The sequence below is a fragment of the Chlorocebus sabaeus genome, chromosome X (assembly GCF_047675955.1).
Source record: "Chlorocebus sabaeus isolate Y175 chromosome X, mChlSab1.0.hap1, whole genome shotgun sequence".
Lineage (NCBI taxonomy): Eukaryota > Metazoa > Chordata > Mammalia > Primates > Cercopithecidae > Chlorocebus > Chlorocebus sabaeus.
The window spans coordinates 46,531,248-46,544,168 of NC_132933.1; the positions used below are offsets into that span (position 1 = coordinate 46,531,248).

Consider the following 12,921-nt stretch of genomic DNA (forward strand, 5'->3'; position numbering starts at 1 on the left):
GTGGTATGTATCCATATAATGGAGTATTATTAAATCATAAGAAAGAAACCCTGATACATGCTACAACATGGATGAACTTTGAAAATGATATACTAAGTAAAAGAAGGCAGGCACAAAAGATCACATATTGTATCACTCAATTTATATAAAATGTGTACAAGAGGCATATTCATAGAGCTAGAAAGTAGGTTAGCAATTGCTTGGGTTGGTAGTAGGAGAAATGGGGAGTAACTGCTAATGGATATGGGGCTTCTTTTTAGGGTGATGAAAATGTTCTGGAATTAGATAATGGTGAAGGTTTGCACAACTTTGTGAATATATATTAGAGACCACTAAAGGGGTGACATTTGTGGTAAATCAATTATATATCAACATTAGATAGATAGAGACAGATGATAAGATTAGATAGGATAGATAGATAAATAGATAGATAGATAGAGTGAGCAAGCTAGCCAGCCATGTGTCTCACGTAGGTTTTTGATCAAAACCAACAAAATCTGTTTACCATATTAAGTTTAAACTGTTTTCCCAGGCTTTGAAGATTCTTCATGATCTTGTCCCATACAAATTTACTTTTTTATTCCAATGTGAACCTAGTGAATCTTATCTCCCAAGGCAGGCTTATTCTCACCTGAATGGTATCACTCATACTTTAACCCCGAATAACTTTCCTCCTGCCCACCATGTTTCTAACTTTGCTCTCATCTTTTAGAAGTCAATATTAAGTGCTGCCTATTTTGAAGCTATCTCTAAACTACTGCTTACAGACAGTATCACAGGGTCTGTGAGTATAAGCTCTTTGAGAAAAGAAGCATTATGCTTCTTTTGTACCTTTCAGAGATCCTAAAATATGCTAAAAATCCTTGCCATTTAGATGTTCCACTTAAACAGTTTAAAAAAAAATATATATATATATATATATATATCGACAAGTTACAGTGGATAGGTAGTATTGGCATGCAACAATTACAGGTATTCAACCCATTATAAATAAATGTATGGCACAGAGTGCTATCTATCCATGACATTCTAATCTCCTCTTTTTCCATAGTAGCTGCGCATGTCTGTTCAGCCACACTATACTCTACAGACTGCCTTGTGAATAGCTGTATCCACGTGACTACGATTATCCAATAGAATGTGCATGAAGTGGTATCTACCCCTTTCAAGCCTAGCCCGAAAATCTTTTACAGTTGTTTCTCCATGCTCTTTCCCTGTTCTTGTGAGTGCTAATGGTGATGAAAGTGTACTCGGGAAGCTTTGTTTTGAAAATGACAGTCTGCTGTCAGCCTACAGTCTAAGTTCCTGAATAATTTCATGGAGAAGAGCTGCCTTCTGACCTGAAGAGTAAATCTCCTTTGTTTATTCCTTCAAGAAATAAAATTATACTGTTTCATCTATTATCTGTGTTTGTGTTAGCAGTCTAGCCTACCCTAATTGATGGTGTGCTCCTAAACAATTTGTTTTCCAATGATTCCTCCACTGCCTGTAAAATAAAATTCAAACTCCAGCTCTATCCCAATCTACCTTATTGATTTGTTTCTCCAACTACTTCACTTCATCCACCCTATGTTTCTATCAAACTAAACAAACATGGTCCTATATAAACTTTAGGTTTACCTCTACCTGTGTTCGGTTACATGGATTCCCTCACCTGGCATGTTCTTTTCATTCTATTTCCATATGTCCAAAATTCACCAATTTTTAAGACCTGCAAATGCTACCTTTTCCACGAAGCCTTCTCTGACGCCTCCAGATGAAAAATAGTTTCTCCTAATTATAAATCATGACAGGACTTTCTATTTCTCTAACAGTTTTTCTCACTTGATTTTTGTTTCTTAATGAATATGCTTTAACATCTCCTGGTCTACATACTTTTAAGGGAGGACCCTTATCTGATACATCTTTATATAGCCTTAAGTTCCTAGCAGAGTATCTTTTATAGAGCAGAAGTTCAATAAACATTTGTTAACTGAAAAAGAAAAATAATGAAATATCAATTCTCCTAAGTATTCCCACTACCATCCTACTTAAATTAATACTATCCTCTATCTATCTCACCCCAATCTCTTTCCTTATAATCATCACTTCCAAATTAGTGGAGTTGGATTTGATGTGATTTTATTTGGAACATACACATACAGTTGGGCTCATAGTTAAGTCATACCTGGCAGTATCCAATTTTGGGATTCCTGTATGCATAAGCAGTGAGTACCCTTCTCAGAGCAGATATGCCAGTGTCACTCTGAAAGGCTGGGTGCTCAGGCAGAGAGCGACGTAAATCACGTTCAATTTCTTCAGTAGCCAAGTTGCAGGTCCCTAAGGACTGCTCAACTACTTCAGCATAATAGCCAGGATTAGTAGCCATGTCATTAACAGCACCTGTGAAGATTATTACATTAACATACAACAGAAGAGGGATAAAATTAAGCTATTATTTCATATATACATAAAGAATTGGATTTCATTTCATTACCTTGATATTTAGCCTTATGCTTAAGTGATTCCTGAGCACAAACAGAAAAGAGCTTTACACTAGAATCTCTGTCAAGCTACTAATTTTATCCAACAGAATACCATTTTCATGAGCTTTTTTCCCCCTTAACTGACTGTTGACACTAGAGATAAAGATTCCCCCATTATACATATCTTGCCTAATAAACTAATCTGCTCAGATGCTGGATGTGTGGATAGATAGGTAAGTTATAGGTAACTACTTACCTTTCTCTCTTTGACTAGTCTGAACTCAAGATGAGTAAGACTTTGTACTAACCATCTTTGTAATTCTTTCGCTTTAGCTTACGGCATAACTCCTAGAAAGGCATAGTTAATATCTGTTAAATAAATAAAGTGAATAAATGTAATACCTGAAAAAAGCATCCAGAGTTCTCCTCTTAAGGTTTCTGGAATCCCTCTTACAACAAGACCTCGAGTCTTTTGGGTTCGAAACATACTAACACCACGCCCACATTCTGCAAAGAGTATTTTCCATGACTGTTCCTTCATTTTTTCTTTCAACTGTAATGACAGAAAAATCAAAACAACTAAATCTAGTGAGAAATTAACTGTAAAATAACTTGCCCACTCTCTTTACCTTGAAACAACATCTATAGAAATTAAGAACATAGAAAACCAAAATCAGCATTCACCCAGGGGTGAAACACTGAATCCTTGTCATCATGAAAATCTTGTAAACTCATGTGAGCATAGCAGCTTTAATTTACTATTTTAATTCTTAGCTAAATTCATATAAAAATGGTAAAAGTGTTATACTTGGGAGGCAAAGCTTTAAACCATCAGCCTCCCCAAATCACGTCTATGTCAGGATTAGAAATCTATGCAAATAAAACCCAATGTCAATAAATATGTACAACTATTATGTATCTGTAAAAATCCCCAATGTCCAACTTTTATCTTTTATCTTCATTCCTGATAATAGTCCTTGTGTATAGTGGAACTAAATAAGTTACACAGTAGTACCTGCTGGAAAACTTTTCAAGTCCCAAAAGAAGAATTTTCAGTTGTGTCACCTTCTAGTCTGCTTTTAGAATTTTTACTTTTCACCAACTGTTTCAGCCCATAGGTTTAAATATTTTGTTTTCCTACCATTTTAGAATTAAGAGTCTCCAAATTCTGAGGGTGAAATACCATCATTAAGGCTTCAGTGTTCACAGTTTTACCACATTCCCTCTGACTTGTTGAAGATTGAGCCTCAAAATTATCAGATGGCTCTGTAGACTCAGAACTAATAGCAAGCTGAAAAAGAAAGAATGCAATTATCCCAGATGCATGCTTAAGCTTCTGCGAGAAAAATATTCTAATGTTTACTGTCATTTATAAGCCATAATCTATATACATAACAAATATTAAAGCAATATCTGAGAGACATACCTATCAAAATTAGATATGTCAACAACCTGACTTCCAGAATGGCAAGCTCAGAATCTCTGTGAACACACTCCCCAACAAAAGCAACAAAATAGTGGCAAAACATTCAAAATAAACCATTTCAGAACACTGGAATTAACCAAAGGCACGCAATAAACTGAAAAGCATCTATTCGAGAAAAGCTAATGAGCCTGAGTAAGACCAGAAGAGTCTGTGGGGCTTTTAACTCTATCTACCTGCCCAAGCTCAGAAATGAAAGCCAGTAGTATGGCAGCCAGTGGATCTTTTGGAGTTTCATTAAAAGCCTTCTCCCTAGGGCATAGACAATATCTGACCAAACTTGCAACTCCCTGGAAAATCTCTATTCCCAGGGTGTTGTTATCATTTGATTTTATTCACAGCTCAACTTGGTGAAAAAACTCTGTTCCCAGGGTATTATAGAAAACAATAGCAATTGGCTGGTGACAACCTAGCTGTCCAAGGCTATGATTTCAGCTACAGCAAACAAGAGCCTGGCTAAAGATTTAAAAGGAAGACCTGAAAAACCAGATGTGATATGGAATTTTGAAGGGCTGCAACATAGTCTTGGGGATCTAGAAGAATGAATACATGTACAGGGCTGTGAACATGCCTAGGAAAGAAACGGGACAGAAGAAGGCCCCAGTCACTCAACTCTGGCTATCTTTGAAAGCAGGGAAGAAAAGCTAAAGCTGATGTGTAAATTGCCTGAAGTTTGACGTATGCCTTGACACAGATATCCTTGAGAAAAAGGTGGAATATTTGATAGCATAAGGCATTTAAGGCAATCTAACCCATCACTGAATAACCACTAAATTATACTGATTAAGGGGGTGATCCAAGGAAGTCAGGCTTAAAAATAGAAATAAGAACTTAAAAAAGCAACCAATAGAAAGTGTCTTGAGGGGACCCACTTGTTGGATTTCATAAACAAAGACTGTAAAGTAGCTATTATAAATATATTCAAAGAATTAAAACTATGTTTAAAAAAATAAAGTACCCATTAAAAAGTGGGCAAAAGGTCTAAATAGATACCTCACCAAAGAAGATATAAATGGCAAACAATCATATGAAAGAGGTTCAACATCAGATGTCACTGGGTAATTGTGAATTAAAACATTACACATCTATTAAAACCCAAAACATTGAAAATACCAATTGCTTATGAGGATGTGTTGATACAGGCATGCAATGTGAAAGAAGCATAAATATATAAACTATACCCCTATGTTTCTTGCATCACTACTCAAAATAGCCAAGATATGAAATCAACCTAAATGTCCACCAACAGATGAATGGATACAGAGAATGTGATAAATTTTTATAATGGAACACTATTCAGCCAAAAAAAGAATGAAACATTTTCATTGGCAGCAACATGGATGAACATGGAGAACATTATGTTAAGTGAAATAGGTCAGGCACAGAAAGATAAATACCATATGTTCTCACTCACATGAAGGAGGTAAAAAGTTGAGCTCATAGAAGTATAGAGTGGAATGATGATTATTAGAGGATAGAAAGTATGGGGGGGGGGGTTGTGCCATTTTACATTCCCAACAGCAATATATGAGAGTGTCAATTCTTCACTTTCTCCTCAACAGTTATTATCTGTCTCTTTAATTATAGCCACCCTAGTGGGTATGAAATGGTATCTCATTAGGCTTTTGATTTGCATTTCTCTGTTGACTAATGATATGAAAAATCTTTTAATGTGCTTATTGGCCATTTCTTTATTTTCTTTGGAGAAAAGTCTATTCAAATCCTTTAGCCATTTTTAAAATTGGGTTGTTTGCCTTTTATTATTTAGTTGTAAGAGTTCTTCATACATTCTAATTAGAAGTCCCTTACCAGACATATAATTGGCAAATACTTCCTCCATTCTGTGGGTTGTCTTTTCACTTTCTTGATGATACCATTTGTAGCACAAAAGTTTTTAATTTTGATGTAATCCGATTTACCTATTTTTTCTTTAGGGTCACATGCTTTTGGTGTCATATCTATAAACAATCGCCTAATTCAAGATCATGAAGATTAACTCCTATGTGTTCTCTGAGAGTTTTATAGTTTCAGCTCTTACATTTCAGTCTTTGATCCATTTTAAGTTAATTTTTGTGTATGCTTTAAGAAAAGAGTACAACATCTTTTGGGGGGTGGGGAGTATGTTGCTATCCATTGTTTTGGCACCATTTGTTGAAAATAGTTCTTTCCCCCATGGAATTAGCTTGGCTTTCTTGTTGAAAATTAACTGACCATAAATGTGAGAATGTATTTCTAGAGTCTCAATTATATTACATTGATCTACATGTCTCCCCTTATGCCAGTATCACAATGTCTTATTTACCATAGCTGTATAATAAGTTTTGAAATTGGAAAGCTTGAGTCTTCCAACTTTGTTTGTCCTCATCAACACTGTTTTAGTTACTCTGAGTCTTTTCTTTTTTCACATAAAACTTTATGAACTCCAAAGTTTTACTTTTAAAACATATCAGTTACCCGGCCTCTATGGATTATAACTACACCAGCTATTGCAAGTTATTACTAGGAGTGGTAAAAAAGAAAAGAAAAGAAAGACAAGACTCACTAACTTCATCTCTTAAACTTTAGCAAACCTTACTAGCTTAAGTAAGATAAAGAATGCCCATGACTGAGACAGAGGAAAAGTACCAGCTTAGGGTGGACCAATCCAGTGGTATTTTAGTTTGAAATCCAAGAAGCCAGTACAAGCCCTAGCAGGGCTGGACATTAAGATTGGCTCTGAGTCCCCACCCAAATCTCACCTTGAATTGTAATAATCCCCATGTGTCAAGCATGGGACCAGATGGAGATAACAGAATCAGGGGGATGGTTTACCTCATGCTGTTCTCATGAGTTCTCAAGAGAGCTGATGGTTTTACAGGGGGCTTCCCCCTTCGCTCAGTACTCATTCTCTCTCCTTCCACCCTGTGAACAGGTGCCTTCTACCATGATAGTAAGTTTCCTGAGGCCTTCCCAGCCATGTGGAATTGTGAGTCAATTAAACCTCTTTGCTTTATTACCGAGTCTTCGGTATTTCTTCATAGCAGTGTGAGAACGGACTAATATAGTAAATTGGTACCAGGTAGTGGAGTGCTGCTGTAAAGATATCCAGAAATGTGGAAGCAACTTTGGAACTGGGTAACAGGCAGAGGCTGGAACAGTTTGGAGGGCTCAAAAGAAGACAGAAAGATGTGGGAAAGTTTGGAACTTCCTATAGACTTGTTGAATGGCTTTGACCAAAATGCTGATAGTAATATGGACAATGAAGTCCAGGTTGAGGTGGTCTCAGATGGAGATGAGGAACTTATTGGGAAATGGAGCTTTAGCAAAGAGACTGGTGACATTTTGCCCCTGCCCTAGAGATCTGTGGAACTTTGAACTTGAGAGAGATGATTTAGGATATCTGGTGGAAGAAATTTCTAAACAGCAAAGTGTTCAAGAGGAAGCAGAGCAAAAAATTTGGAAAACTTGTAGCCTGATGATGTCATGGAAAAGAAAAACTCATTTTCTGGGGAGAAATTCAAGCTGGCCACAGAAATTTGCGTAAGCAACAGGAGCCGAATGTTAATCACCAAATTCGGATGTCTCCAGGACATGCCAGAGACCTTCACGGCAGCCCCTCCCATCACAGGCCTGGAAGCCTAGGAGGGAAAAATAGTTTCATGAGCCTGGCCCAGGGCCCTCCTGCTCTATGAAGCCTTGGGACATGGTGCCCTGCATCCCAGCTGCTTCAGCTCCAGCTGTGGCTAAAAGAGGCCAAGGTTCAGTTCGGGCCATTGCTTCAGAGGGTGCAAGCCCCAAGCCTTAGCGGCTTGCATGTGGTGTTGGGCTACAGATGCACAGAAGTCACAGGTGCACAGAAGTCAAGAACTGAGGTTTGGAAACCTCTGCCTAGATTGCATATATATGGAAATGCCTGGATGTCCAGGCAGAAGTTTGCTGCAGGGGCAGAGTCCTCATGGGGGGAAACTCTGCTAGAGCAGTATAGAAGGAAAATGTGGGGTCGGAGCCCCCACATAAAGTCCCCATTGGAGCATTGCCTAATGGAGCTATGAAAAGAGGGCCACCATCCTTCAGACCCCAGAATGGTAGATACACTGACAGCTTGCACCGTGCACCTGGAAAAGCTGCGGGCATTCAACACTAGCCTGTGAAAGCAGCCAGGAGGGGCACTGTACCCTGCAAAGCTACAGGGGTGGAACTGCCCAAGGCTGTGGCAGTCCATCTCTCTCATCAGTGTGACCTGGATATGAGACATGGAGTCAAAGGAGACCATTTCAGGGCTTTATGATTTGGCTGCCCCACTGGATTTCAGACTTGTATGGGGCCTATAGCCCCTTTGTTTTGGCCAATTTCTCCCATTTGGAACAGTATATTTACCCAATGCCTGTACTTCCATTGTCTCTAGGAAGTAACTAACTTGCTTTTGATTTTACAGGCTCATAGGCAGATGGGACTTGCCTTATCTCAGATGAGCCTTTGGACCTGGACTTTGGGTTAATGCTGGAATGAGTTAAGACTTTAGGGGGCTGTTGGAAGGGCATGATTGTGTTTTGAAATGTGAGGACATGAGATCTGGGAGGGGCTGGGGTGGAATGATATGGTTTGGCTCTGTGTCCCCACCCAAATCTCACCTTGTAATAATCCCCACATGTCAAGGGCAGGACTGGGTGGAGATAACTGAATCATGGGCAGTTTCTTCCATGCTGTTCTCATGATAGTGAGTGAGTTCTCATGAGATATGATAGTTTTATAAGGGGCTTCCCCCTTTGCTCAGCACTCATTTTCTCTCCTGCCACCCCTGAAGAGGTGCCTTCCACTATGATTGTAAGTTTCCTGAGGGCTACCCAGCCACACAGAACTGTGAATCAATTAAACCTCTTTTCTTTATAAATTACCCAGTCTCCGGTATTTCATCATAGCAGCATGAGAACAGATGAATATAGATGGGATTCAAGGAAAGGTAAGGAGGAGTATTCAAATCCATGTGTAAATAAAAGGGTAAGGTAGAAGAAGCCAATAAAGGTAGAATTAATGATTAGAGAGTATAGGTCTCAAATTGCAACAATTCCCTTCTTTTTTTTTTTTTTTAAATGCTTATTTTGACAAATCACATACTTGACCACTTAATATTTTAAGTTTAGCTGTTTGAATGAAGAGCTACATTTTTGCAAATACAGGTTGGAAAATTCATGGTTGTAGTCTGGATCTCAAGCACAGCACATTCCTTTAGTTTGAATGACTGAATCATCAGTTTATCTATTGTTCTAAACTACAGGAAAAGTATCCCAGAGGGAAAAAAAATAACCTCTTAAGTAATGAAACCCTAAACATAAATTTATAAGAGTGATGACAAGTATGCCAGCCCTATCCATTATTACCTCTTAAGTATTCATAAAGTCATGTTAAAACATTCACCTTCATCAACAGGCAGTAGGTGGTCAGAAAATTTAAAAAATGACAAAAAATAAAATAAAAAACACTTACCTTCAAAGATAGTAGTTTAAAATAATATTTAAAATTTTGAAGAGTATAATAAAGTAGACTATTCAAGGAACTAAACTTAAATTTTTTGAACATTTTTGCTCTGGCTCTTTTGAGTGGAAAGTTTTACCCATGGTGTTTTATATATGTACTTGGAGATAAATATATATTTCTCTCCATTTGGGTGTTCACACTTATGACAAGTAAATTTGGCACTCATCAGACTTTTAGTGCCTGAGCAAAATCCAATCACATCTAGAAAGCAATATAGATTGTTAACTCTATAGCAGCTATTCTTAATCAGTTTCATTTTTATTATCTGACATTGATTTTACAATTATCATACGGCTCTAAAAGTGAAGGAAAGACAAAGAAATGATGAACATTTCTTTATGTGTAAATTTCAACAAAATACTATATTTAAATTAGAATACTTCTTAAACTCGGTATAATAAATGGTTACAGAGTTGACCTGTAAAACCAATAATTAAAACAAAAAAATATAAACAAATACTTTTCTCAAATATCAGAAGCTTATCTTAAATAGGATCCTGTTCATAGTCCACAATTTAATGGGTGTGAATTTCATTTTCAATAGTTTCTGGTTTCCCAACTTAGAAATAAATCTACCCCCACAGCTAAAAATCATTTTCCAAATTTATATTATAGTCATAAGAAACACCTTATTCTTATCAAGGCAAGAAAAAATCAGTCATGTTGGTTAAACTATTATTTGGATCTACATTATCATGTAGGAAACCCATTACTTCTATTTAAAAACTTAGTAAGATAGTCCTGGTTATGAAATTATCTTATTAAGATAATAGCTGTATTTCATATAGTTAGTAACTTACTAACTATATGAAACAAGTTATGTTTACATGTTCTGTGATAATCTGTAGAAGATACTTATTTTCCCATCTAAAAACTTTAAGGCATGAACTCAATTACTACCTTTCTTGACATTCCATAGTTTCCACAATTCATTCATAATGTAGTTTAAAAGCATCAGGCAACGGATCTTCAGTAGTGCTTTCCATTCTTAGGTCACTTTGCTTAAAACTAACCTAAGAGGGCCCATTTTTCTTTCACTTAGTAGTTTTGAAAAATTACCTTATCTAGTAATAGTTCCTGATTATATGTGTCAATAAAAGTAAAAGATTCATGTATTTTTCCAAGCAGTTTATTAGAATTTTACTAAATCTCTTTATATGCCCAGATTTTAGTATAACTTATTAAAATGTGGAACATTTTAATATATACCTATATAAAAACTTGGATAGAACTGATACTCATGCATAATTTCAATTACTTCTGGTAGGATTTTTTCTTTGTATCATGTCTTTGATATTCTCATAGGAAAAATTTCTAAAGTACTTCCTGTATTCATATTTAGACTTGTTGAATTAGACTCCTGGAGATTTAAATTAAAAAGTCTTGCTGTTTGTACAAAGTCACCAGGTTTATGAAAATAGAATGCAATTTTTCTCTTTGTTTCAGAATAAGTGTAGTTATAAAAGGATATAGCTATAATTTCTGTTACTTAGAAATCAAATGGAACTAGCTCTTGTTTAAAAAGCTTTCTCTTTACTAATTTTTTACATGTACTATTATTAAAGCTAGATATATACAGATACTAAAATGGGTTAATACTCTTCATCATTGATAAGATAAAAATCTTAAGTGAAAACAATATTATAGCAATTTAAAAATACATATTTCCAAGCAGATACTATACTAGCTGGTATTTTGTACATATATTTATTAAAACCTCTAATAAAGAGTAAGAGAAACTAGAAAACTGTAGAATTCTGATGCATACTTGGAAAGATGGTAAACTCATTTTGAAACAAAATCTTTTCTTGACAACTGAGCATACTCAGCTACTAAAAGCACATGAAAGTTTTAAGGGGAACAGTTACAGCTCTCCAGGTTTTGGAAAAGCAAATTAATTAAAGGAAAAAGAAAGATATGTTGAGCTTTGAAGCTAACACACGGACTGAATGTGAAATAGAACAGAACAAGGAAAACATGATATAAGTAAGAATTTGGGAGCACTGGGAGAGAAAACTACTAAGGCTGGTCAGATTTTACTTGTATTCCCGCATCAAACTAAGGAATATCCTGGGTACATACTAAAAAAGAATGAGAGATAATAAAGTTGGGGCAAGAAAAACTCTTGATGGCCAATGTAGAAAATCTGTGTCTGGAATTGAGATGGAAAAAAAATTTAATTACATGTTTTCACTGTGCTTTTTAATTATCAAAGGGAAAATTAATTTTACCAATACTACATTATAATTGACTTAGCATATTATTTTCAATCTCTACTCTGGAAATAGCAGTAAAAGGCTCTATACTCCAATTCAAATAAAATAATATAGCCAATAAAGACATATTTAGTTTTTCTTTGAATTCTACTTAAAATATAAATAGCTATAATTTGATAATTTTATCAATCTATTAAAACATGGGGTTCCTGGACATTGTAAAAGAAAATTCATTTGAATTCGACCTGTCTGCATTTCCGTGAGAGACATATGAAACATCAAAATCCTCCTTATCCTCTCTAATATTTTACTAGTAAACAGATATACTATTATTTTGCTTTTGGCCAGATTATGTAAATAAGGCTGACCTACAAGATATTAAATAAAAGATATCCAGACAGGTTTAAAATTGCTATCTCTTTGCAACAATAAGAGGAGTCCTTTTTTGAGGCCTCACTGAATTCTCAAATATATTTTGATTTCTTAAAAACCAAACTATGTGAAAGTACAAGGTATATTTATATGGTAAACAGCAAATATAGTAAAAGAAAGATCAAATTATAATAATTTTATAAAGTATGAGTTCCTAAAAATGAATAAAGTCCTTAATTCTCACTTCTGCTTTAGGATGTGAGTTAGACAATATACTTTCTTAGATTCTATCTTTAAAAAAAAAAACAAACCTGGACATAAATAGGAAAGGTACTATGAATTCCTTTTGAAGAATGGGCTACACTAAACACACACCTTTTTTTTCAAAATGATTTGATTGCTGTATAATTACCTCTGTGCTAATATCATGATATTGAGCTGAAGCTGCTCCGCATCTGAGCCTGAGTTTTGCCACCAGTTGTTCAAAGTCTTCAACTTCATGGAAGCGAAAAGCTGTTTTTCCTTTGATGCTAATGATGACAGATTTGCTGGAATCATTTGTCTTATCTATAGCTAAGACCTAGGGGGTGAAAAACATAGAGATGAATTAAATTTTCCTTTATTGTTGACACCTTCAAGTAAATTGTGTTTGGCTTACCCTTTTGTGGCCAGAAGTTTTGGTCTATAGTATGACTTATTAAGAAATAGACTTTGGGTACTAGTTGAACCAATCATACAAGTAACCTCAGTGCAAGTTATTTCACTTCTGAAGAAAAAGGTCTAACATGTATCCTTTAAAAATGACAATACAAATGTAAAACTTCAGTGTCAAATACCAACAATTTATTTCTGACTTACATAAAAAATGTCA

The 12,921-nt window shown here is 35.6% G+C and overlaps 1 protein-coding gene across 1 annotated transcript in view; it reads right to left on the reverse strand.

Annotated features, from left to right (window-relative positions):
* TBC1D8B (TBC1 domain family member 8B) overlaps positions 1-12,921 on the reverse strand; it is a 66,649-nt gene that overhangs the window by 32,254 nt on the left and 21,474 nt on the right. The window contains exons 7-10 of the mRNA XM_007992470.3: positions 12,463-12,630; positions 3,607-3,756; positions 2,868-3,018; positions 2,168-2,382 (exon numbers count right to left, since the gene is read on the reverse strand). Coding sequence (XP_007990661.2) covers positions 2,168-2,382; positions 2,868-3,018; positions 3,607-3,756; positions 12,463-12,630 — 684 coding nt within the window. The remainder of the gene's footprint in view (positions 1-2,167; positions 2,383-2,867; positions 3,019-3,606; positions 3,757-12,462; positions 12,631-12,921) is intronic.